This window comes from Pygocentrus nattereri, chromosome 19 (genome assembly GCF_015220715.1).
Source record: "Pygocentrus nattereri isolate fPygNat1 chromosome 19, fPygNat1.pri, whole genome shotgun sequence".
NCBI classification, from domain to species: domain Eukaryota; kingdom Metazoa; phylum Chordata; class Actinopteri; order Characiformes; family Serrasalmidae; genus Pygocentrus; species Pygocentrus nattereri.
In genome coordinates, this window is record NC_051229.1 from 6,837,854 (window position 1) to 6,864,692 (window position 26,839).

The 26,839-nt window shown below is 39.5% G+C and overlaps 1 protein-coding gene across 3 annotated transcripts; it reads left to right on the forward strand.

The window, feature by feature from the left end:
• Positions 1-1,036: 1,036 nt before the first annotated feature.
• LOC108413915 (transferrin receptor protein 1-like) lies at positions 1,037-25,274 on the forward strand. 3 transcript variants are annotated; one of them, XM_017686630.2, is made up of 18 exons: positions 1,102-1,123; positions 1,734-1,802; positions 3,792-4,003; positions 5,208-5,394; positions 7,036-7,258; positions 7,348-7,470; positions 7,619-7,714; positions 8,534-8,673; positions 11,556-11,725; positions 11,829-11,948; positions 15,198-15,283; positions 15,369-15,432; positions 15,510-15,574; positions 15,664-15,734; positions 16,439-16,523; positions 19,234-19,461; positions 21,496-21,648; positions 23,583-25,274. In XM_017686630.2, the coding sequence occupies exons 3-18, from the start codon at positions 3,838-3,840 to the stop codon at positions 23,820-23,822; spliced, it is 2,217 nt and encodes a 738-aa protein (XP_017542119.1). In that variant the 5' UTR covers positions 1,102-1,123; positions 1,734-1,802; positions 3,792-3,837; the 3' UTR covers positions 23,823-25,274. The 3 variants fall into 3 exon arrangements, with proteins under 3 accessions (XP_017542112.1, XP_017542119.1, XP_017542115.1); XM_017686626.2 differs by having other exon boundaries at positions 3,819-4,003; XM_017686623.1 differs by lacking the exon at positions 1,734-1,802 and having other exon boundaries at positions 1,037-1,123; positions 3,819-4,003.
• Positions 25,275-26,839: the final 1,565 nt, after the last annotated feature.

Below are 26,839 nucleotides of genomic sequence, written 5' to 3' on the forward strand. Positions count from 1 at the left end.
AAGTCACTGTCCATAAGGCTATAATATAAAATAATAAATAATACAGTATAATATAATATTTCAGTTACAGTGGTGTGTGGTATCTATGTTTCCTTTTTTTCAGGATATCAAGTAATTAAAAAGATGACCTGTGAAAGTTTTTCATTCCACTCGTTCGCTGCACTTACAGAAAGCACAGTTTGCACATATCAGAAACAAACAGAAATATTGAAATAACTACAAATAACTGAAGGATGAAAAGACCTGTACATCAGAAAATACACAAGTAAGCAGAGGAAGGAAAGGAAATCACATCTTAGCGGAAAAACGCAGAAATAAAACACAAACTAGGGGATAAAAAGCTCTCACCATTTCAAGGATTCTGTATTCCTGGCATCAGCATTGCATTTTACAGATTGAAGTATGAAATTAATTTCTTTCTGCAAAATGTTTTGGGCTCAGTGCCAGTGGACTGAAGCGAAACCCTGGGGCCCTGAGGACCAAATCAAATTTATTTGTGGGGCTTTTTACAACGGAGGTGTCACAAAGCAGCTTCACAGACTCCCAGAAAAGACAAAGTTTTAACATGAATGTAAAACCCCAGGTGAGCAGGCCAGGGGCGACAGTGGCCAGGAGAACCTCCCTCAGAGCTGAGGAGGAAACCTTGGGAGGAACCAAGGATCTCAAGGGGGGACCCGTCCTCCTCTGGTCAAAGTCCCTACAAATGATTATACTACTAATATTAAGAGAAGTAGTATTAGTAGTATTAGTAGTAGTAATAGCTAGGAGTCTATGAAAACTTCAAAGTAGGGTGGGCAGCTAGTCCAGGGCAGGTGGGCAGCTGGTCTGAAGCGGGTAGCAGGAGAGCTCGACAGTCCAGGACCAGCCTGGGAACCACTAGTTTGAGCGACTTTGCAGTTTAAGAAAGTGTGCGCACAAACCTTTTTACACTCATACCAAAAAAACCGCGGTGTGTTTTTCTTTTCGGGGTTAATTCGGGCACATTTATGACTTTTATACTGGCGAGTGGCGACAGGAAACGAGGCGAAGCCGCAGTCACATGACTGCCGAGAGTTTGTTGTCCAGCTCCAGCTGCAGTTGACAGAGATTCACAGCGAATAAGCTCCTCTAAACTGCTCTGTAGGTAAGAAAACATATTTATATATACACATTCATACACAGAGAGCTGTGCGTTCTAGGTGAAAAGCCTCTAAGCTCTCAGCTAAGAAGAGAAAAGTCAGTAGAAACTGATTAATAATGAGTTTTTTTTCAGGAGCTCATGAAGGGGAAGCGAGTTTTTGCTGATGAGCAGGAAATTACATTCTTTAAAAAACGGTTCTTGAGTGAACCATATACATAAAACCATCTCCAACACAGTCTCCACGAACCTGGAGAACTATTTTCATCATGCGAAGGGTTCTTTGAATGTTCATGGATCTCTGTAGAACCATTTTCATAACTGAAGAACCTTCATTTTTAAGACCAGCTCTCAAATCCATGGATTTCCCCAAAATGCTTGGTAAAGGGAGGGGTTCTGTATTTCATGCTTTAATGCTTCTTAACATGGTGAAGTGGTTCTTCAGACTAGGTTTCTGTATAGCACCAGACAGTGTTCTGCTTGTAACAGTATAGGAACCCTTTTCTATACAGAACCTCACTAAAGAACCCTGGAAGAACGTTCAGTTGTCAGAGTGGAGATCAGGAGAAGGGCTGCAGGGAGGATCATCTGAAGACACTGTCTTTTCTTCCTTCAGGTGGAAAGAAAGCAGTGATAACTAACCCCTCGTGAGGAAGAACTAGATCCTGTAGGAATCTCATAACTGGTACAGTTGGCATTTGTTTACTGTGGGATAGGAGATCAGCATTATTATAGATTCCTATGGGACATTATAATACAGGAATATTATACAATAAAAAATTGACATCATTTGAGATGTGAATATCTGAGTAACTACATGTCCTCGGTCGACAAAATTTTAGAACCGATTTCACAGCTTCACAAATGTTCAACATGGGCAGCGCCTGTGACACGACACACGTCAAGTCGGCAGTCTTGCGCCACCGTCTCCAGCGCAGCTCCAGTTGGTGCGTTCTTAGTGAATTCTCTCGAAAGTGCACGCTGCACACTCTCACACTCTTGTATGACTGTGTTCGATCATATTCTAACACACAAAATGCCTGTTCATTTCTAGTGAACGCTCTTCTTCAACCTGGAAAAAAACCCATTAAAAATTAAACTCGGTTAGTTTTTACACACTTTGTTAAAATCTGAGCCCATTTGAGGGAGAATGGGCTGTTATTAAACGAAATGGTGTCAGTTTTTTTGGGACAACCTGTAGAAGAAATCCTTTTGTTTTGCAAGAGCCTCAATGTGTGACTAGATATATTGTGTGTGTGCTGTAATTCAGATTATTAAAGAATTCCTCCAACTAAAAATCCCACAACTTGTGGTAGACACTTAAAAAAAGATGGTTCTTTAGTAAAGAAAATGGTTCTATATCACACACACACACACACACACACACACACACACACACACACATATATATATATATATATATATATATATATATATATATATTATATGGTTCTAACCGTGAACACGCAAATGACCCTTTGCATGATTAAAGGGTTCTTTGCATCATTAAAAGTTCTTCAGATTGCAAATTTCTGTAAATGGTCCTATATAGAACCTTTCTAAAAAGGGCTCTATATAGCACCAAATCAGAACCATTGACCAGTTGTGCTTGTACGCAGAGGAATTTGACCTCCACATTTAACCCATCAATGCACTCAAACACCCACATACACTAGGGGGCAGTGAGCACACTCGCCCAGAGTGGTGGGCAAGTGGTGGGTGAGTCGGCTCAGGGGATCAAACTGGTGACCTTCCAGCCACAACACCATTGAGAACAAATCCTGCAACCTGTGGTACACACTTAAAAAAGATGGTTCTTCAAGAAAATAGATAAGAATATGGTTCTATATGGAACCATGAACACTCAAAAAACCCTTTGCAGGATTGAAGAGTTCCTTGTATGGTGAAATTTTTAGGTTGCAGATTGCAATAGATGGCTCTATATAGCACCGAAAAGGGTTCCGCTATTGTTCCAATGTCAAGTCTGTAACAATAGCAGAACCCTTTTTGGTACTATATAGAACCATTTTCCAAAAGGTGCTATATAGAACAATTTAAAACACACTCTTCTTCAATCTAAAGAATCATTTCACCATGCAAAGAATCATTTAAGTGTTCATGGTTCTATATAGAACCATTTTCTTTACTAAAGATCCAAGAATGTACTTAAAAGGGAATTCCATTGATTTACCAAAATGTCTGGTTAATTCAGTCATTCTGGTTAATTCATTCACTCAAAGATTCAGAGTGGTTGGATGTGAATTGATTCATTGTAGAAAAACCTCTTCACAGTGGTGGTGACAGGGAACCAGTGGTCAGTATGTCCAGAAATGTAGTAAATATATTTTATTTCCTGTGCAAAAGGAGTGGTGAACCCACACGTGTCCTTTTTTACTTATATTTTTATATAGTAGAGTTATTATAGAGTGTAATGTTGGGTGTGATGATGAAAAATAGTAGTAAATGATGAGGGTAAAATAGTGGTGAATCTAGAAATAATATTTTGGGTAGTATATTGCTCTAGAACACCCTGCGTGTACCTCATGATAAAAAAATACATTTTTGGTAACTTTCTGGGGGGCCAAATTCCTCTCAGGCTGCACTTTGTTGCAGCTCACAATGCAGTGTAACAGCATAATAATCTAACCCTCACATAAGCCTGCCCTGTCCACAGTTACTCAAAGCCCCATTTCTGCCTAAGCTTCCACCTGCTCCAGAACATGGAGGACAACAGCAGTCAAGTAGAGCTGGTCTTGTCTGGTGACATGAATCAGGAGGATGAGGTGACCCATCACTTTCATCAGTCACATACCAGCAAACCCAGCCAGCGCTCTCCAAGAAACATCTGCTTTATGGTCACAGCAGCTTTGTTCATCTTTGCCTTTGGTAAGAAGCCCCCCAGCACAACTTTAAACCTTTCAGTCTGGCAGTTTGACATAAAGAGACATGTCAGGATCTCTAGAAGTGATTCCATAGAAGAACCATTTTTAGTTATCTAAAGAACATTTCATCGGATGGTTCTTTAAAGGAACATTTGTATAAATGAGATATAATATATACAGGTTATATGCCAGTTAAAGGGTTCTTAGTAGAACCAGACAAGCCACAAACAATTTAGGAACCTTTATAATAGTAGGAGAAAACATCAACATGCCCCCTTGAATGACAGTGGTCTTTTACTGTGAAGGTAAATTGTATCAATGCATGTGTTACATGTATAGGATGATATATAGACCTACTCACAGTTAGGGCAAATAATTCGGAACAGAAGTCATTATTGTTTTTATAGCAAGGTGAGGGGGTGTCTTGCTCTAGTAGGTGTCTTTCCCCATGTTACTGTACTTATTTTCCAGTCCCTTCCATTATATGTGGGAATAACTAGAAGCCAGTATTATCATGATAAGCTCACTGGACAAAAAATTAGTCACGTGTGACTGAAACATACTTAATAGTGTCCAGTACCTCCACAGGCACAAACAACAGCTGTGATTCCATTGGGCATAGACTGGACAGGTTTCTGGATGCAGGTGACATCAATGTTGTGCCACTCTTACAACAAAGAATTCAGTTTGGCCAGATTTCGTGAACAGTTCGGTTTTTGTGTCTCTTCGGCCACTATAACTGGGCAACTTTCTGAGCAGAAGTGAGCAAAGGCCTCTTGTGTGCCACTCTGCTCCATATGTTCATGGTGTGCAGTTCCCTGGGGAGTGTTCTTTCAGAAATTGGTTGTGAAGGACCTGCGCTGACTTCTAGAAGCAATCACTCCTTTTTTTCAATCATTACCCACTGCTTTGAGACACATTTTCCACACTTCAAATGACACATTCACTGCACTGTACCCCATCCTCTCAATCTATGAATCCCATCACACACTCCACAGATATTTATTGTCCGATAATCCTTGTGCAACGCCATCTGCAGGAGTTAGTAGCACCTAATTTTGTCCGGGGAGCTTATTTGAGCTACAATATGAGTCTATTGCAATATTGTTTTTTATTTACTTTGGACTCCATATTAAAAGAATACTCTCCTTGACACGAGCTTTGCAGAACGAAAAAAGGACTTATGATGTTGTGACTGCGCCTTTCAGGGTTCCTGATTGGCTATCTTGCTCATCCAAAGACAGAAGACAGAATCTCTCCGGTCTGCAGACAGTCTGAGTCCTCTGAGGATGAAGATGATGGCCCAGTTCAGACAGATGTCTTCCTGGACTGGAGCAATCTCACAGCCTTTTTAAAAACCACACTGACCACAAGCAGCATCGAAAACAGTCTCAGGTAAGTGTTCTAGGGCCAGACTGATGTGAAAATTGTGTCCGTGATATGATACTGATTCTACAGAGCTGAAACTTCTGACAGTAATGGCTGATATCATTTTTAGGGTTTTCAAAATGAATGTGTTAATACTGTGTTAACATGATAAATTATTAGTGCCACAGTTTTTTAACGCATTTTCCTAGTGTGACCCTTCAAACCATACATAGTCACTGTATACTGCTATGACAGAATCCTTGTTTGTGTGTCTTATTCAAATACAGCTTTCAAAGCACTACAGATGTCAGCACGCTAAGAAGACATACACTATATCGCCAAAAGTATTTGCTCATTTATCTTCACACACATATGAACTTGAGTGACATCCCATTCTTAATCCATAGGGTTTAATATGATCTCGGCCCACCCTTTGCAGCTATAACAGCTTCAGCTCTTCTGGGAAGGCTTTCCACAAGGTTTAGGAGTGTGTTTATGGGAATTTTTGACCGTTCTTCCAGAAGCGCATTTGTGAGGTCAGACACTGATGTTGGAAGAGAAGGCCTGGCTCACAGTCTCCACTCTAATTCATCCCAAAGGTGTTCTATCGCGTTGAGGTCAGGACTCTGTGCAGGCCAGTCAAGTTCTTCCACACCAAACTCCCTCATCCGTGTCTTTATGGACCTGCTTTGTGCACTGGTGTGCAGTCATGTTGGAACAGGAAGGGGCCGTCCCCAAACTGTTCCCACAAAGTTGGAAGCGTGAAATTGTCCAAAATCTCTTGGTGCTGAAGCTTTAACAGTTCCTTTCACTGGAACTAAGGGGCCGAGCCCAACTCCTGAAAAACAACCCCACACCATGATCCCCCCTCCACCAAACTTCACACTTGGAACAATGCAATTTAGAAAATAATAAAAAATAATTTTTTAATCTCAGATGGGATGAGGACTGCATGATATGGAAATTTAGTGTAATGTTGTTGGATAAAGCCGTTGGATCATGATGACAGGAGAAGCGACATGTTGTTAATTGTTATTACACATTATTTTATTTATTACACACTATTAATAACATTAATAATAAAACAGTGTGCCTCTAACTGGATGTTCCACTGGTAGTTTTATTTTCTGCTGTGTTAACAGAACACAAACTCCTCTTAGTAAATAGCTCCTCTAAATAACAAACACACAAACTCCTAAAAAAATCACTATTGTGCAGAATAAAAATAATGAAATATCAATAGCTGCTTAAACCAGAACTGCAGACGCATCACTAATATGAAGCATTAAATGCTATTTCACAGTGAAGGCCACCTCCATAAGGTGCTATTAGTCTAAAAACAGCTTTTTACATTGTGTTTGCAGTCAGAAAGGAGACAAAAATAAATATGTACGTTTTTATTTTCAATTTAAGCAAAATAAATAAATATATTAAATCCTATAAAATCCTATGAAAGTCATCGCAGCTATTAATGTTGTGTATCACGGAAACTTATATCGCCATAACAGTACAAATACTAACCTAGTTAAACAAAGATTACATGCATAAATAAATAAATACATACATTGTGTCAGCCAACTGATGTATTTCTGGCCCTAAAATATACTTAACTCTGTCCACAGTTACAACTGGGTTATGACCCCAAAAAGCTCTCTCTCTTTATTTCAGTCTGTTCTCCAGTGACAGTCATGAGGCAGGATCTCTAGGAGATGAGGAACTGGGGGAAAAAGTTTTGAAAATATTCAGGGATTATGACATGAAGCCCTGGACTGATGAGCACTTTGTTAATGTCCAGGAGCGTCCTACGCGTGGCACAAACCGAGTGACGTTCCGTGATGCAACATTTGAAGAATCTGGTTATTTGGCCTACAGTGCAAACGGATTAGTGAAGGTTTGTATTTAAGTCCTTTTCTGTGAAGCCTATTTGTGAATATATTTCTTACTGGGCATGAATGAGTGAGATACAGTATTTTACTACAGGGGGCAGTTTTGTATGCCTATTATGGACAAGTGGGCGACTTCAAAAAACTGCAGGACTTAAATATCAACCCCAGCGGAAGGATCATCTTAGTCAGAGCTGGAAACATTAGTTTTGCTGAAAAGGTTGGCATTTAATTTGCTTCATTCAATTCTGTTTGCGCTCTTTTTCATTTTATTAATTTTTTTGTAAACTAAACTGATGGAATTGAGTCTTATCTGTTCTGTGGTTTGTGTTTATATTGAGTTTATTTCCACTTATTGAAAATTACAGGTCGCTAATGCAGCCAGTGTGAATGCTAGTGCTGTGCTGATCTACCCGGATTCTGCAAACTACACATTTGATGAGGGAATGGCTCTGTTTGGCCATGTGAGTACCCACCTGAACCTTTTATTCTTCAGTTTCAGACAAATGCAAAATCATAAAGATACACACCAATCAGGCATAACATTATAACACACCACCACCACCACATCAGTGTTACTGCAGTGCTGAGAATGATCCATCACCCAAGTAGTACCTGCTCTGTGAGGGTCCATGGGGGTCCTGACCACTGAAGAACAGGGTAACAGAGTATCAGAGAAACAGATGGACTACAGTCTGTAACTGTAGAACTACAAAGTGCAGCTATACAGTAAGTTGATAAGATGGACAATGAGCATAGAAACAAGGAGGTGGTCATCATTTAATGCCTGATTTATTGTGTCTCTTTTTACCTATTGTTTGTAATTGTGCTGTTACTTTATTTTAGAGGTGTTTTGCTCATCTTTCTTTTGTAACTGAAATGGAAAGTGCTATGTATAAAGATTTATTAATCATAAACGGCAAATTTCTGGCTGATTTGAACTTTTTTAAACCTGAAGCACACACTGTAAAAAAATCCTTTAGCGTTCCTTTTTATTTTTGTGTCCTCTTGTAAGCACAGTTGATTTTGCATGGGAACGCAAGACTTTTGTGAGGGATTGAAAAAAAAATTGCAAGGGAAGATGAAAGCCTAAACTTGGCACAATGGCAATCTTCCCCAAAAAAACAAGAAGCGGATCTGAAGATGCTCAGTCAGGAGGCTTTCTATGGTTTCACATGGACTAACTCAACAGGGCAAAATTCAAGAACCTGAAAAGGTTCCTTCATAAGCTGATTGTATACTGCATTTACAATGACCTAATCAAGTTTTATGCCTTTCCACAGGTCCATCTTGGGTGTGGTGATCCGTACACTCCCGGCTTTCCATCTTTCAATCACACTCAGTATCCTCCAGTAAAGTCCTCCGGCCTGCCAGCCATTCCTGCACAGACCATTACAGCCAGCACAGCTGCAGCCATCATGAGGTACAGCAAGAGATGCTGGTGACTTCAGTTTTACCTCACCAGTAATATTGTTCAGTAGAGATGGCAAATATCCATCTATCTTTATGATACTGATACAGAAACTTTGAGCAATGGCTAATGCCAAATTCCAACATTTTCTTGCTGACATTGGCTTATAGTTCTGAAAAACAATTATATCAGCGAAAAATGATTTTATATTTAGAGTCTGGATTTTAATCATATATTCCAGCTGTTTTATTAGTAGTAAAGTAGTGCTTTACTGTCCGATTTTCAGATCTCAGTCGTCACATTTTGTAAACCCAAACAGCACAAAACTCTTAGTTTTTGAGTCTTAAATAATATAAATAGTGGGGACGGTGTTACCCAGAATTCTTTGCAGTTCATTTTTTTGTCAGTTACCGCTTGTTTTCCATCAGTTTCATATCATATCAGGCTCCCAGAGCAACAGCCATGCAAGGGTTCTTTCTGTCATCAGGAGATTTTGAGTTTGAATCCAGCAATGCTGCAAAGAATAATGTGACTAATCATTAATGTGTTATGGGAGATATTTTCACCCATAGTTATAATGTATAATTATGTAATAATTAAGTGATACTTTTTTTGATCCCACAAACGGGGAAATTCCACCTCCGTTTAACCCATCCGTGAAGTGAAACACCACATACACACTAGTGAACACACACACTAGGGGGCAGTGAGCACACTTGCCCGGAGCGGTGGGCAGCCCTATCCACGGTGCCCGGGGAGCAGTTGGGGGTTTGGTGTCTTGCTCAAGGACACCTCAGTCCTGGACTGTCAGCCCTGGGGATCGAACCGCCGACCTTCCGGTCACAGGGCCAGGTCCCTAACCTCCAGCCCACGACTGCCCCAATTAATTAATTATAAGAACAATACTACTATTACTACTATTACTACTACTACCACTACCAACAACAACAACAACAACAACAACAACAACAATAATAATAATGATAACACATTTAATTTATCACCTTTCTCAAATTCAAATTTACAAGAGCAAGAAAATGCACAATCAACAATAAATTAAACTATACACAACACACCCACACACACACTCTCCAGTTGTAGGGGAAGGTCTCTCTCTGCCAGGGGCCCTGCAAATATGTTGTAGCGCCACACAGGCAGGCGGTTTGGGAAGCCTCATAGTCCGGAAAAAGTCCCTAAAATCAAGGAGATCTTTAGAATTTGTTGGCCTCTAATATTATTGTGATATCTTTCTTTTAAATCCTGCAAAACTGTAAAATTATTTATTCTTAACTGAAGCATCTAAAGGACTCCACAGAGTTATCACAATTTCTGCATAATTCAACTGTTGTTGCTGAAGTAAAATGGTTCATTTTAGAGAAACTTTTCAAATCTGATTCTCTACAGTGGTGGTGATAGGAACCAGGGGTCACAGTGTCTATAATACAAATACAGACATTTTAGTTACTATTCAGTAATGTCTACAATACACGCATCTTCTGAGTTTATATATACACTGTACCCATCCAAATCATTGAATTCAGGTGTTCCAATCACTTCCATGGCCACAGGTGTATAAAGCCGAGCCCCTAGGCCTGCAGACTGCTTCTACTGACATTAGTGAAAGAATGGGTCGCTCTCAGGAGCTCAGTGAACTCCAGCGTGGTACCGTGATCGGATGCCACCTGTGCAACAAGTCCAGTCATGAAATTTCCTCACTGCTAAATATTCCAGTGTACTGTCAGTGGGATTATAACAAAGTGGAAGTGATTGGGAACGACAGCAACTCAGCCACGAAGTGGTCGGCCACATAAAATGACAGAGTGGGGTCAGAGGATGCTGAGGGGCATAGTGCACAGAGGTCACCAACTTTCTGCAGAGTCAATCACTACAATCATGTGACTTCAGATCAGCTCAAGAACAGCACAGAGAGCTTCATGGAATGGGTTTCCAAGCTGCATCCAAGCCTTACATCACCAAGCGCAATGCAAAGCATTGAATGCAGTGGTGTAAAGCGCCGACACTGGACTCTGGAGCAGTGGGGATGTGTTTTCTGGAGTGACCAATCACGCTTCTCCATCTGGCAGACCAATGGACAAGTCTGGGTTTTGTGGTTGCCAGGAGAACGATACTTGTCTGACTGCATTGTGCCAAGTGTGAAGTTTGGTGGAGGGGGGATTATGGTGTGGGGTTGTTTTTTCCAGGAGTTGAGACTGCGAGCCAGGCCTTCCGGTCCAACATCAGTGTCTGACCTCACAGATGCAATTCTGGAAGAAGGGTACAAAATTCCCATAAATACACTCCTAACCCTTGTGGAAAGCCCTCCCAGAAGAGTTGAAGCTGTTATAGCTGCAAAGGGTGGGCCGACATCATATTGAACCCTATAGATTAAGAATGGGATGTCACTCATTTTGATATGCGTGTGAAGGCAGATGAGCCAATACTTTTGGAAATGCAGTGTATATGTGGTGGCACCTTGGCAGAGAAGAACCAGAACGGCATAATTTCTGCTTAGGGGATGCTCTTTTTTATTGAACAAGGCAGAAAAGACCACTGAAGACCCCTTAAAAAAATCACTGTGAAAATGTGTGAAAAGTTTGACTGTTTAAAATAAAAAAGTGTTATTCTAGTATAAAATATTATATTAACTAACTACTCATTCAGGTTAGGCGGCATATGGCTGCTTTCTTATGTACTGCACGTAGTTCTGTGATGTATCAGGTTATGTATTTGTTGTAGAATTGGATCAGATGCTTTTTGTCCTCTGATATCTGATCCAGCATTTTCTGCTGCTAACAGCCCTGGGTATCAGACTGGTACCACCTCTATTTTTAAAGTGTGCATATACGTTGGCCTTTGGTCTTGGTCAATTTATGCTATTTCATTTCTCTGAATAGGAAAATGGAAGGTCCCAATCCTCCTCCTGGGTGGGGTGATGGAGGTCTACCAGATGTATCATACAAGCTTGGTAACGACAGTGACACAGCCTCTGTAGAGGTCAGCAATGTCCTTGTGGGTAAAAAGATCCTTAATGTGTTTGGAGTCATCAAAGGTTTTCAGGATCCAGGTAAACTGGCACTGCATGTACAGTCATGCTGCTTCACTCTGCACATTGACTCACATCAAATAGGTTCCTTAATCCCTTAATCTCTCTTAATCCTCTGGTGCAGATCGCTATGTGGTGATTGGAGCTCAGAGAGATGCCTGGGGTCCTGGATATGCCAGGTCTACTGTTGGCACCAGTTTGCTGGTTGAGTTGGCCAGGACATTTAGCGAAATCGTAGCCAAAAGTAAGTAGAGCTTTGAAGTATTGTTACATTTTTACTGGTGTACACTTACAGAAAGCAGCTGTAGGTGTCAAATTCTAGACCAGCGGTGTCAAACTCAGTGAGTAAAAGAGCCATAGTAGAATATCTCAACAAAACGGTGGGCCAGAGATAAATAAAAATATTTATTTAAATTTTAATTAATGCTGTGCTGTAACCTGAACTGGCCATTGTCTATTCATATTTACATAAAATATACAAAAACGTCACCAGTAAAGTACAGACACTTGTAGTAGACCTTGAAATATTACATGAATACTTGATATATTCAAAATGTTAATGTCCCCTTTCTTAGCTGCAAGTTGATTAAGGTTTGGTCTTAATTTCTGAGCTGCTGACAGTTTATATTATGAACACAATATACTGTTTATTTTGGTTGAACTGCAGCTGAAATGCAACTAGTGTGTTTGGTGGTATGACTGGTGTGGATGTGCATAGAACTGTGTAGAACTGAGTTCTAACCACTGCCCTTATAGATTGTTCTTGGGGTAGTAGAATCAGAGTACACATAGCATCACAGTGCATGCAGGGGACTGTAGTGCAGCGCATTGTAAAACAGGCTAATATTAACGGAAAATGAAAACACTTCTGCTGGCCTGAGAGAACTGTATCGAGGGCCTGATCTGGCCCGCGGGCCTAGTGTTTGCCACATGGACTCTAGACACTAGGGATGCAGCGAAATATTACAATTAACCGATCATTTAAATGGTAATAAAACCAAGACGAAGTGAATAAAAACTTTGTTCCTTCACTGCCCTGCACTGGTCAGCATGCATGCATTCAGAATGTTTGAGCAGCAGATCAACAGTGGAAAAATGTCAGCCGTGTGGAACTATTTCATAGTTTCTGTGAGGAACATCAGCCAAGAGATTTCTAATCTCTGTTCACGCACAGTATCAAGTGTAGATACAACAGCCGGGACCTTCACTACAGGTTTGATACCCACTGAAAACTTTCCCGCTTGATACACACAACACAGCAAAACAACAGAAGCAGAAAGCCCCTTTGAGCACAACAAAGCCATCTATACAGTCTGTTTTTCAAACGACGAAAACAATCACAAAAATCAGCCAAATTGGAAAATATAGCTAAAAATAAAATCAGTTTTTTTTTTTGGATGACCAGTTGTTCTCCACTGTCGAGGATGTTGGATTTCAGAAGCACACACTGTAGCTTACCTACTGTAATAATGATGTAAAATTTATTTAATGCAAATTGCTTTTATTTATTGTCAGCTTGGTTTTGTCCTATTAAAAGCAAGTTTTATAAAAAATGAAAGTAAGTTTTCTTTATTACTTTGTAGATTTTAGTGTGTTATTCAAAAACATAAAACAAATAAAATACACTTTTTTTGGCTTTTGGTCATTGAATTTTTATTTCAGCGTGTCTGTAACGTGACAGAATGAATCCGACGTGTGCGGATAAAAAAGGAAAAAGAAGCTTTACTGGTTGAATCGTGATCCAGAGTCGTTGTCAAAAAACAGGCACAGGTCAAATCCAAAACAAGATGTACAAACAAACATAACACCATGCGGAAGATATAGTACAAGAATGAATGCGCAATATCTCGCAATAATCTAGTCTACAACACGGCCTTTATACTAACACTAACTAGACAGACCAATATTCTGAATAGAATTCAGAACCATTTGTCACTGAGTTTGCACACTGTGAAATTAGACCTCTGCATTTAACCCATCTGTGCAGTGAAACACACACACTAGGGGGGCAGTGAGCACACTTGCCTGGAGCAGTGGGCAGCCCTATCCACGACACTCGGGGAGCAACTGGGGGTTAGGTGTCTTGCTCAAGGGCACTTCAGTCACGGACTGTCAGCCGAGGGGATCGAACCAGCAACCTTCCGGTCACAGGGCTGGTTCCCTAACCTCAAGCCCACGGCTGCCACGACTGGAGAAAGAGCGGTGATTGAAGCGCAGTGGAGGGTCAGGAGTCACGTGATCCACCAGAGGATTCTGGGTGATGGAGTCCTTGGAGGCCTCAGAGCCAGAGGGATGTTTGACAGTGTCACTGCTCCAGACACTAACTCTCAGTGGTGGACAGTAACAAAGTAAATGTGATTCGTTACTGTACTGTAGTTTTTCCATTTTGGGCGTCTTCACTTTCACTCCACTACATTTCAGAGTCTAATATCCGACTTTTTCCTCCTACATTTTGAGAAATCTGTCGTTCCTTTTGGTTTCTGCGTGTATAAAAACGTAACGTCAAAACGAAAGAAGCGCAAAGCCTGAGCACCAATCAGGGGCCAGCAGTCACTTTGTTTAGAGCTGGTTTTGACCTGTTGGTCAGACCGACCCAGTGCAGCACACGGTTCAACGTCAGCGCAGCAGCGTAAAACTTTGGGAGAGTCTGTTCAACATAAATGATGAACTAACCTAACTTTGTGTAAATAGAGCACAATATAGAAATATGTCCACATATGCAGTCGAGACTGACGCGGCTTTTTTCTGAATTTCTACAAACACCATTTCATTTTATAGTAAATGAGTTTGGGCTGGTTTATGTTTATGAACAGACGCCTACAGATCAACATAGTAAAGGAGCTCATCTGTGATTCTGAGTTTAAAGCCAGTTTTTATTCAACTTAAACTCGGAACTAAGTTGTAAATAAATCTGAAACTGAAACTTTGCTTGTGTGTAAAAAGTGATTTCAGAGCCACTCGGTTCTCCCTGATGGAAACTGTTTACCTTCAGTGTTTTGTGCTTCTGATCATTTTAATAGACGTCAGCGTCACTAATTAATGACGTTCTATTAAAAGACTGGTTTACCAAGAGAGACGCTGGAGGACTTTCACCTGAAATGAGTTCATGAAGCCAGTCTGGTTATAAAAAAAGCCAGAATTACACTTTTAGTACTTTTACTTTATACTTAAGTACATTTGAAGGTAAATACTTTAGTACTTTTACTCAAGTGGAGGTCTAAAGGGAGGAACTTCTACTTTTACTGGAGTAATATTTTACCTTGGGTGTCTCTACTTTAACTCAAGTACATGGTTTGTGTACTTCATCCACCACTGCTAATGCTCACATTCACAGCTTCCAAACTCCATAAATTCGTTGATATACAAGTAGTACTTCATCAGGAAAAAAAGCATCCTGTACAGGTACAAACAGTTTAAGTCAGGACAGGAGACTGTGTGGAATTATAGTACAATTACTGCATGTTTACACTTGCAATTGATTTTCCTCCTCCAGCTGAATTCAAGCCAAGGAGAAGTATAGTGTTTGCGAGCTGGAGTGCTGGAGAATATGGAGCTGTGGGCGCCACTGAGTGGCTGGAGGTTTGAGAACGTTTACTCTCTAACGTTTGTGTACTGCACAGTGTATAGTAAGTGATAAATTCAGCATTTGGTTTTGTATCCACAGGGCTACCTGTCTTCACTCAACATGAAAGCTTTCTCCTACATTAGTCTGGATGCTGTTGTCACAGGTCTGTATGCGATCTTTTGCTTAGCAATGAAAATTAAAAAAAAAAAAAGTGTGCTAAACATCTTACACTTTGCACAGGTCCTTTTTTTAAAGCAAGTGCAAGCCCACTGATGTATGACTTAATTCAGAGTACTCTGAAAGAGGTGAGAGATTTCGACATGTTTTTTTTCTTCTTTGTTTATGTGGAGCAGGTCAATGAAGAGATGGGTAATTCCCTCTTTTTTCACTACAGGTGTCCTCGCCCACTAATGGCAGCAGGAGTTTGTATTCAGAAGTGGCTGGAAGCAACTGGGAAGCTGCTGTGTAAGTGTGTTTTCTGCTGCTCAGAAGTTCAAACAAGAGCTTTTTCAAAAAAGAGGCTTCATATGTTGGTATGATTTACCTCAGAGATCACTAATAGGCGGCTTGCGGTCCGAGTCCGGACCCAGACGCTGTCCTATGCGGACCTGGACCTATAACTGATAAACTACAGAGAATTATTTCATTTTGACGGGGTGGTCCTGTTTTAGCCGGTGTAACTTTTCTAGCCTTATTGGTAGCTTTAGTGACCCGGGAGACTCACAGACCAATCGCATGTGTTGTAAATATCACATGTGACGCTACCCAGCCAATCAGATATCTGTGCATTACGATGAGCTCTGTGACTCGAGTGAGTGGTGTAGACACAGGGGAGGGACGAGGCGAGACACAGCGGTCAGAGAAGAAAGTGAGCCAGAGGGAAGTTATTTCACTTGGCGTGATCTAAAAAGAGAAAACTGACAGTAAGTGTTGTTGAAATATCACTGAATTGTACTTTATTTGATTTGACATTCAGTTGTTGACTGTATAAGATGTTGATAAACCTGCTAGGCTACTTAAGTATATGGCACTTCAGTATATGGCACTGAATGATAATGCAAGTTAGACATTATAATGTTCCGGACCTTTTCTTGGGAATATTTTCTTTAACTGATCTTAATGAATTTTAATTAAATACGCCTGGTTTACATCTTGGGACCTTGTTTCAGGTTGGAGCCAATGAGGATGTCTGATCCTGCCTATCCATTCCAGGCTTTCTCTGGCATCCCCTCTGTTTCATTCCGCTTTACCTCAGTAAGTATTATTACTTTTGCTCTGTTATTTTTGTAAACGAAACAAATTATTAATTGTGTTCCACTTTTGCTGTAAGTTTAAAGTTATTTTGATGGTGTCAGTGTTAGTGTTGCAAAGAACAATGCATTTTTAAGAGAATAGCATTATTGAATTCTAATATTTACAGATTAATTCTGTGTTGACATTTATATATTGTATTGTGCCTATAAGGGAATCAATTTGCATATGCTAATTTAACTCATTTTGCCAGAGTGCTTATTAGTAAATCTCAAACACTCAGATAAAGAGTTTTATTCAGTAATATATCATCACTGTTGGAACAAAACCTCATTTCTTTTTAATTATAGTTTTGCAGCACAAGCGAAAAATGTTCGTACGTCATTGAGGGGTGGGGGGTCTACACTTAGAATAGGGCTGCAACTAATGGTTATTTCTGTTGTCGATTAATCTGTTGATAATTTTCTCGATTAATTGATTAGTCGTAAGGTCAAACAGTGTTCAAAGCCCAAGATGACATCCTCAAATGACTTTTGATGTCCACACCATTAAAAATATTCAGATTCAGTTTGGTGTCACAGAGGAGTAAAGATTAAAAGTAAAATTTAAAGGTAAAAATTTAAGCAGCACAAATCAGAGAATGTTACATTCTAAAAAATTACTCAAATGATTAATCGATTACCAAAATAGTTGGTGATTAATTTAATAGTCAACAACTAATCGAGTCGACTAATTGTTGCAGCTCTATTGGAGAATCCCTCCAAACACAGCACAGTGGCAGCTTACAATCATTATTTTAGCTAGCAAAGATATATTTTATTTTAAAAGGCCAAACAGATCAAAGATTACATTACATTAATGTAAAAAGAGAGCCATGTTTTGCTGGTGGTGGTCTCTATTCTCACATATTCGTGTCTGAAACTTATATAGACCACCTTGATTTTTGTACACTGTAACTGCTATGAGAGCTCGATGGCTTCAAACTACATTGCAAGTGGCAATCATCGGGGTCCAAGCACTATGCACCTTACAGGGCCAGTAGATCACAAATGATGTGTTTTTGAACAAATAAAGTTTTAAATTGGACTCTTTAAATTGGACTATTTATAATATATGTGGGGTCTGAAAAGAAGATGTCTTATCTTGCTATGGTAAGTCACAGATTTATTTAAAAAAAAAAAAAAGGTAAATATACCTAGAAAACAGTGCAGTGTTTGGACATGACTTGTTGCATAGTTGTTGAAATCAATTAATGAAACATTTCCACAGCAGTTACCCCAATATTTTAGTCTCAGAACCAGAATTTCATGTTATAATCACTACAGTTGTTTCTTAGGATTAATATGATTTCACCAGCTTTCGCTACATGGGATTGGTTTATGAACTTGGCACCTTTTTCAGTGCTCATGAGTTTTCATATCTGTAATATAATTTTCTCAAGTCATTTTGGATCATTTCTATTGGTTCATTCATTTAAAAATGTTGCCATAATGTTAAGGACAGCTGGTATTTACAAATTATGCAAAAAAAATGTAAAAATGACAAAAATGGGGATTTTGTTCTGATAGCAACAATATGTCCGTATGCAACTAGAAATAATAAGCATAAAATTATCACACAGTATGACAGATGTTAGGCTGTATTCCACATAACTCTGTGCACATCCCTCCATGTAAGGATGGAGGCAACCATTTGGCATGGACAAATCCAAGTCAGAGGGAGGTATCAGAACAAATGATACAGTGATTAGTTGGGCTTAAACAGTTATACTATGACTAGCATCGCATTGAGTGATGAGAGAGTGAGGTCAGTTGTGCTGTCTAGGAATCCCGGCCACGGATGGCTGTAGCATTACAAGGGACTGAGCTCGTGATCTCCTGATGACAGAGCCAACACTTTGTTGGCCAAGGTTGTGCCACTTGGGAGCACTGTCCGCAAATATTTCTGATGTTGATTTTTCGTTTACATTTTCAGAGTGACGTCCAACAGGTCGCTATCGTGTAGAGGGCAGTGGTTCACTTAGTGTCATACCTCTCTGAACAGACCTCAAAAGGTCATTAAAGTTCATCATGCTACATAGAGTTTGTCTAGTGAACTAATGCTCATTTCTTATTGTAATAACTCACAATTATTGGCTTAAACAAAGTGCCACATGTTTTTTTCTGTTCGGTAATTTAGCTCAGTTTGTCAGGATATTGCCAAACATTGTATTGTTACCACTCTTCCCATTTACAGTCCACATTTAAGAAGATTAATATACTATTAGGCAATTAATTCACATTAATAATAATCTGTCAAAATATTCATTTGTGTAGCCCTGCTGAGTAAGAGTTCTGTTTAGCCAAACATTGTGTAATAAAACAAGATGTTTTGATTCAATACTTGTTAAATCTTCCCTTCAGAAGATGCTGAATGGGGATGTTTTTAGATGTGTTTATTTACTTCTTTGATATATTTAATATTTAAAAACTTTTGCTTTGATAGCAAAGGCTGAATTTGAAAAACTTGGTCAATTTTACTATTTTTCTGCGTTTAATCTAATACTTGTGGGTGTTTTTTTGCCTCACTAGTGTTTTTTTATCATGATGTGATCATGGCAGTATAATTTGTAGCAATATTAAAGCCAAAACCATGACAAGCCCTAATCAGGAGTGGGTTTTATATGTGTTGTGGGATGTATCTGAACTAAAATGTCAACTGCCTTTTCTTTTAGGATAAAGGATATCCATTCTTTGGCACTATGCTGGACACCAAGGAGAATCTCTACAATGCAACGTCCATGAACTTACTTGTTTTGACCAAGACAGCAGGAGAGATAGCTGGGCAGATGGCTCTTCGTCTGGTCCACGACCATCTCCTCAGGCTGAACGTGGAGGCGTACAGCAGCACCATCCGTGCCAATGTGGCCCAGATCAACAAGGAGGTCATCCTTCTGCAATCGGTGAGGTTTCCTGACTAAATGAAGGACATATCTTCACTAAATTGGGTCAATCTACGCTGTTAGAAATAAAGGTACCATGCAGGTACATGATTTGTTCATCAAGGTACAAACAATGTAAGTGTATCCTCAAAGGGGCAACAGCGGTTTTGAGGTCCAATTGTGTACCTTAAATAAGTTTTTTCCCAGTGGAGTAGGAAAGTAAAACTAAAAGTAGACATTTGTATCTTTTTTTATAAACTAATATTTTAAAACAGAAAAATAAAATAAGACGAGGCGAGGTGTGTGGAGTCAGTACAACTTAGAAAACATCATTTCAATGGATTCTGGTACAGTTGTGTTCCCTGACTGCCCCAGTGACAGTGTCATACCTTTTTTTCTGAGAGGGTATGTGAACTCACTGACAGTCTCCTGACCTCAAAATAGCTTAATTCTTTCATGAACTAATCTAATTGTGCTGAATAGGTAGTGTGCAAAAGTTCAGGCATGTATCATCATTAGTTCCTGGGTTACAGAGACTTTAAAAGTAGACATGGTCTTAATTTTAGCCTTAAAACGCTATGTAGAAGTGCCATGTAAAAAGTGCTAATTTTAATAAGTCATCTCTCTTTAACTGTTGATGCTAGAGGCATGAGTTTTAAATGATTATTCTTTGGTATAAGTTGTGTTTAAGGCCCAGTCCCATTTTACCCCTTTCCCCTACCACTTGACCATACCTCTCCGTTTTGCACATTCATGCCAAGGGGTAGGTTGTCCTGATTTTTGTTGAGATAGAGGGGTAGGGTGAAGTGTTAGGGCTACATGGCCTACCAAACAGATGTTTTTCAGAGGCTCCAAATAGAGTGTCATGAGAAAGCAAGAATGCTGCAGCATGTATAACAGGAAAATATGAACAATAAGCTGACTTTAGCTTCTTATGACTGACGAATTAGGGGTGGACGATAATAAATAATTGTCTAATCCACCCCTCTTTGATAAGTTGGATGTGATGCTCTAAATGTATCTAAAGCCCGGCAGTGAGGTTGTTGAACTTTACCCTCCTCTGCTTTCACTGGCATGGTCATCTACAGAGCACTGCTAATAGTCTATTAATGAAGTAATGTTCATAGGTGAAGATTTCACCCCTTATAACTCAGTTCCAAGAGGCAAGGTGACACTCGCAAAACAAGGAGTAAGGGTCAAAATAGTGGAACTGGGCCTTTCAGTACAAAAGACAGAGAGATGCATGTTTGCCATTTCATGTGAAAAAATGAGATTATTTATTTATTTATTTATTTATTTATTTATTTTTGAGCAGAGATTGGAAGATCGATTATTATATATGGTAGTTGGCTGTTCCTGTTCTGACATCGACACTGAAATACTGAAGGAGAACACAGAGGGGCAGGAAAGCCACAATAAGTGTTCACTGCAATGTTAGGGTTGTTAAACCGATTTAAACCATATTTGGTGTTCATACCTGTGTAGTTAAGTGTTGCATCATCCTGTCTTCGCTCCCGACTGGAATCAGCATGGACCAGTGTTCCTAAAGGACTATTGGCAATCAGTATCAAACAAAAAACCAGTCACGCCAGTTATCTGCACTTTTTTGCTCAAACTCTGAATACACTTATGAGGTTGCTAACTGCACCAAAACGGAGGTTTTACACATTTCTTTATGAATGGTTAAAAATGAAAACGGTCACATTGCGCCTAAATTTTAAATGCTTGTTGCTTATCATCCAAAATCTAACTTAAAATAACGTTGACCACTGGAAAGCACACATTTCAATTAACGAATTGTTGTTGGAACAAAACTTTGTATCTCCATTTCTGTCGTTTTTCAGTTTTTGACATAATTTGAAAATGTCTGCTGCCCCTTTACATTGTCTGTAAATTTCATGATGAACGCACCAAAAGAAATGGGCAAAAATAGTTGGAAAAAGTCTGGTTCCATTGACTTACATTAAAAGTAAAGATCGTTTTTCCTTCTCCTGTAAAGTTATCAATTTGGAGCGAAATATGCCTCAGATCTTCTCAAAATCTCTCTTCTTTCAGTCTGGCCGCCTTCCGAAGAAACTGAAGCTGCAGTGGTTGTTGTCAGCTATGGGCTCTTACAGTCGTGCTGCCAGTAAACTCACCTTCAGCATTGAGAACAGCAACCTGAAAGACACCGAGCAGTGTCGCATCATCAATGACCGAATTATGGCGGTAAGTCGCTCATTACTCAACAAGATGTTCATATTGTTTCCTTTAAGGCCAAAGTAACTGAGCATCCTTGCTTTGTAAAGCTTTGTACCTTCCATTACTTCACAGAAAGAATAAGCACAGATTGTTTATTATATAATGGTTTGTTTTGGAATAGATCATTTCTGCATAAGTCAGTGGGTAAGAAGTAAATTGTAGTGAAACTTGCAGACTAAGATTTCTTCACAGTGGTGGTGATGGGAGCCAGGGGTCACCATGACTACAACACAATAGCTATTTTATTTACTGTCCAAAACCACCAGTGAACCTAAATGTGTCTGAGTTTTTAAATGCTATGCTGATGATGGAAAAATAATAGTAAATTTTGCCATATGACGCAATGCATATATATCTCTTTGCCATTAATGGCTTCCAAAAAATATGTTTTAGGCCGAAACCTGCCTAAAGATATTATAAAACAGTGTGAATAACCATTTTAACGATTAACTATGCAGCTTTTAGTGATATGAAACTCTTCAGATGTCTGGTTCCTGTCTCCATCACTGTGAACAACTCTAACTCTGACTTCAGTTTGAGATTCTGACTCTGACTTCAGCTTCTTTAGAACAGATCAAACACAACAAACCTCTCTGAACTGTTTACATCTCCTAATTATGCAGGACTTTTGTAAACATCAGTGGAATTCCCCTTTAATACAGTAGTCTGTATTAATATGTTACTACAAATCATCGAGCAGTTCATAGAATAGGCCTATACTTCTATCAGTATGTTGCTTGGCAACCATAGCTTACTGAATTGCATTGCATGATGGAAAAACTGGTCATTATGATTATAATTGGTTCTACATTAATCTAATAAGCCTAAATCTGGGGTGATTTTTACCACAGTTAAGGGAGGTTGTTTGGCATGATGTGGTGTGCTATGAAACGGCGACAATACACAGTATGACTTAATTTGATGTGTGTGGTCATGTGTGCATGTCAAGCATTTTGACATAGCTCAGAACAATTTTCTGATGTGTTATATAGCCATTTTAAAATCGCTGCTTTTGTCCCCTTATAACATTTGTGTGGGTTTATGTATCAAAAACATTCGATAATTTTTTTACATGACTACTTTTCAACCTTTCCTTATTCCTTAGAATTAAATGGGCTGTTATTGTTACTATTTCTTTAAGACTGATACCTGTGAAAGACGTCTGTTCTGATCAGATGATCCGTTTTGTGCCTCATTCAAAATGCAGTGCAGGCTGAAACACTCCTTATAACTTCAACAGGGCTAAACAGCTACAAGTTAAATAGAAAAAAGTTAATAAACATGATTTTCACAAAAACGTGTGACCATGTTGTTTCATGTCATGTGTGAGGGCGTGTTTTCTTGTAAACATGTTTCTTAGACATTTTACATGAAGTAAGTGAAATGACTAGTTTTTTGTTGGTGAGTGAAAATGAGTCAACACTTAAATATGGTATATTTTGCAAATATTAGTGCGAAGTTTATTTATTTTTATAACACATTGGAAAAAGAAGATAAAATTTTGTTGTTTTTTTTTCGAAATGTTAATTTCAGCCAATAAACAGTAATTGTGCATTAAAATGTGCAGAAGTGTTTTTCATAGAGGATCTGTTAACTTGTTTTCACTTAGAAAATCAACAAAACATGGAATTTGACCAGGGTCGCATACAACCTTATGTAAAAGTGTTGGCTTTTATGATATCACAGGAACTATGAATTCAAAACGGGCTGTTTCTGCAGCTTAGTTTCCATACAAAGACTGGTAATGTTTTACATGCTACGCTTTGTTTTTTAATTAAAAAAAAAGGTCAAAAATGAATTTTTCCATAACGCTGGCCCTTTAAACGTTGTGAAATCACTGTAATGCGAGGCCTCTCGTTACATTAATATGCTCATTGTGTTTGCTTTCTCTGTATCTACAGGTGGAGAGGGATTTACTTTCTCCTTACGTTTGTCCACTGGAGAGTCCATTCAGACATATATTACTGGGCTCCGGCTCCCACACTCTGGGAGCTTTGCGTGCACACCTGGCTGCGATAAAGGATGGCTCCAGTGCTGATACTGACCTGCTGAGGAACCAGTTTGCTCTGGCCACCTGGAATATCCAGAGCTGTGCCGATGCGCTGGCAGGCAGTGTGTGGGACACAGACAACGAAATTTAGGCAGAATGAATGTCTGAAAGTCTGATTGCACTTTTGCACAATTTCATTAGAATGCCTTAAAGTGATACTGTGCTATACTTCACTGCAGTCAGGAGACAGCTGGACCTTTGATGACAGCATTGTAGACTATGGAAGGGTATTGAGCCCCTAATGCCCACTCAGTCAGCGTGTACAATAATTGTGTTTTATATGGCCTGAGTTAAAGACCTGTTTCAGCGAGGCGAGACGAGGTGAGGCCACGTCCTGGTAATAGAACTAGTGGGTCAACTTGGGTTCTACAAGCTTTACCACTCTAACCCCTCTGGTGCAGTGCTGACCACCTTACAAATCTAATCAATTACAGATGCACGCATCACCACACGACCAGTAAAGCACTGATAATCACTATAAGAAAGCGTCACGTCCCATAATGTGGTCATTTTAAAAGCAATTTCACAGAACGTGGTGGCAGAATATACAGTCATATGCAAAACTTTGAACATCCTGTCAAAGTACACGTTTTCATTGGTTTTCTCTGAAAATATGTGAAAATAAGTTTCACATTGTCTGCAGTGAACATACTTAAATATTATATTTTTCTGCTATTTTGGTGCAGAATTTACAAACAAAGTTTATTTGCTAAGTTTAACATATTGGAAAAACCTAAAACATCAAATATAAAATGTGCAGCAACTGTGCAAAGTCCCAATATGTTAAACTCAGCAAATAAACAGCTGTGTCCCAATTCAGGGGCTGCATCCTTCGAAGGGAGTGGCCTACGAAGGCGTGTCCTTCGAAGGCTGCTTAGACCTGTGAAGGCTGAACTGAAATGAGACGGTCTGCCCTACGGCGGATTTCCTGTTTATGTTATAGCACCACTGTTCCGGCCCTTATCGCTGCATATATATATATATATATATAATTTTATTATGATTATTATATTTTTAATTTTAACATATTTGTCTGATGTCTGAATAAACACAGGCCAAATTTCAGCACAGACTCAACTCAGGATGGACAGTGTGTTGAAGCTGGTGTTTAGTTGTGAGTGGTCATTCGTAAATATGCTTATATATATATAAACACTGACTGTGGAGTTCGTTTAATTTCCACAGGCTTTCGGACTGTGAGGTCAATGCAAGCGGGAGTGACGGAAAAGTTGAGTCAGTAGGATGTAAAGATGAATGTAAGGGAAAATTACAGCAAGCTTTGTATTCAGAACTCTGGTTATTTCTGAGTATTTTAAAATTGATTTGGCAGTAATTCCATTTTTTTTACAGTCTGATACAGACTTATGACCTTTATGACCAGTATAATTAAACTGGACAGCACTGTTTTACAGTGGCTCATTAAGCAGCACTAAACTGCAGTTACAGTGAGGGAAAAAGGATCGTCTGTTTGACAAATTGAAGAAAGTCTGTATTCTTATGTGTAAACAAAGATATTGTTAAAATAAAAACTGACAGGGAAAAATTTTTTTGGAAACTAAGAATTAATAACTTGAGTACTTTGTTGCGAAGCTGTTGTGGATAGTTACAAGACGTGTTGGTAACTATACGAATACTATGTTTGTAAGCATCTATAAACACATTTATAACATGTTATAATGCATTCATAAGGCATAAACATCATGGTTAGTAATATTTATAAAAATGAATTACACTGAATTACACTCGCCCTGCGATGAACTGGTGACCTGTCCAGGGTGTATCCTGCCTTCCGCCTGATGACTGCTGGGATAGGCTCCAGCACCCCCCCCTGAGGGAGAAGTGGCTTAGAAAATGTGTGTGTGTGTGTGTGTGTGTGTGTGTGTGTGTGTGTGTGTGTGTGTGTGTGTGTGTCTGAGTTACTTTACCGAGCTTCTCACCCTCTCTCACCCTTCTCACATCCCTAAGGGAGAGCCCGGCGACCCTGCGGAGAAAGCTCATTTCGGCCGCTTGTATCCGTGATTGACCGGTAAATTGACAGCTTCGCCTTCTGGCTCAGCTCTCTTCACCATGATGGACCGGTTTAGGGTCCGCATTACTGCAGACGCCGCACCAATCCGCCTGTCAACCTCTCGCTCCATCCTTCCTTCACTCGTGAACAAAATCCCAAGATATTTAAACTCCTCCACTTGGGGCAAGAATTCAGTCCCGACCTGGACACAGCATTAAACCTGAGGTCTTTGTTCTGCTGAAATGTCCATCTTCTCCCCAGATTCAGTTTCATAGCTAAAGAGATGACATTTTTCTCTACCACCTTTTGGTACATCTCCATTCACGTTTCTTTTGACGACGTGTAATGCCAGTATTTTATGTAGAGACGCAGCCCCGCATCATGATGCTCCCACCTTCATGCTTCACTGCAGGTGCTCCTGGGATCATATACACAACTCCTCCCGACCTGCTGAGTTACGGCCAAAGAGTTTTTGTTTCTTCTGTCTAGAATACATTGTTCCAGTTCTGATTTACCGAAATGCTAAACGTTGTCTAAGTGTTGTCCTGAGACTCTTTTCCGAGTCACTGCTGGCTTCATCCTTACCTTCCTCGTCATGCCTCTGAAATCCTGCATGGCTCACCTGTCCAGGGATGATTCTTCGTGGTTCTGTTAACTTCCCTCTTGCATGTTATTCAACTAATTGTACCGACAGGGATGTTTGCTTATAGCTTTTCCTTTGGAGTGTTGTTTAATCATGTTCTCCCTGGGAACTTTAAGAAGCTCCTTCACCTTGATTGCTGATTGTTGTTTATTTGTTTATAATGAAACCAAGTTCAATTTGTATTAATATCTAGAACATGATTTTTGTGTGATCTTTACACTTTTTTTAAGTGTCATTTTTTTTTTGTCTTATCAATTTTGTTTTTTAAACCTGTCCTTGTTTATGAGTGCATCATTTTTTCATAGCTACAAGTACAAAAGGCATTATGTGTGGAAATTTGAAGTGGATATATGCACCGGAACTGTTTTAAATAACAAAAACAAAAGCATCCGAGTACTTCTGCAGTTACATTTAGTACTGTTTGTTGATGCTTCACAGCTGTGGAACACAATGAGGC

What these genes read in the sequence shown, in the direction of transcription:
- LOC108413915 (XM_017686623.1), top strand. Translation starts at nt 3,838, where the DNA reads ATGGAGGACAACAGCAGTCAAGTAGAGCTGGTCTTGTCTGGTGACATG. An exon ending in CAAAGGTTTTCAGGATCCAG is followed by an intron (nt 11,726 to 11,828) that starts GTAAACTGGCAC and finishes CCTCTGGTGCAG; the next exon opens with ATCGCTATGTGGTGATTGGA. An exon ending in TAGCGAAATCGTAGCCAAAA is followed by an intron (nt 11,949 to 15,197) that starts GTAAGTAGAGCT and finishes TTCCTCCTCCAG; the next exon opens with CTGAATTCAAGCCAAGGAGA.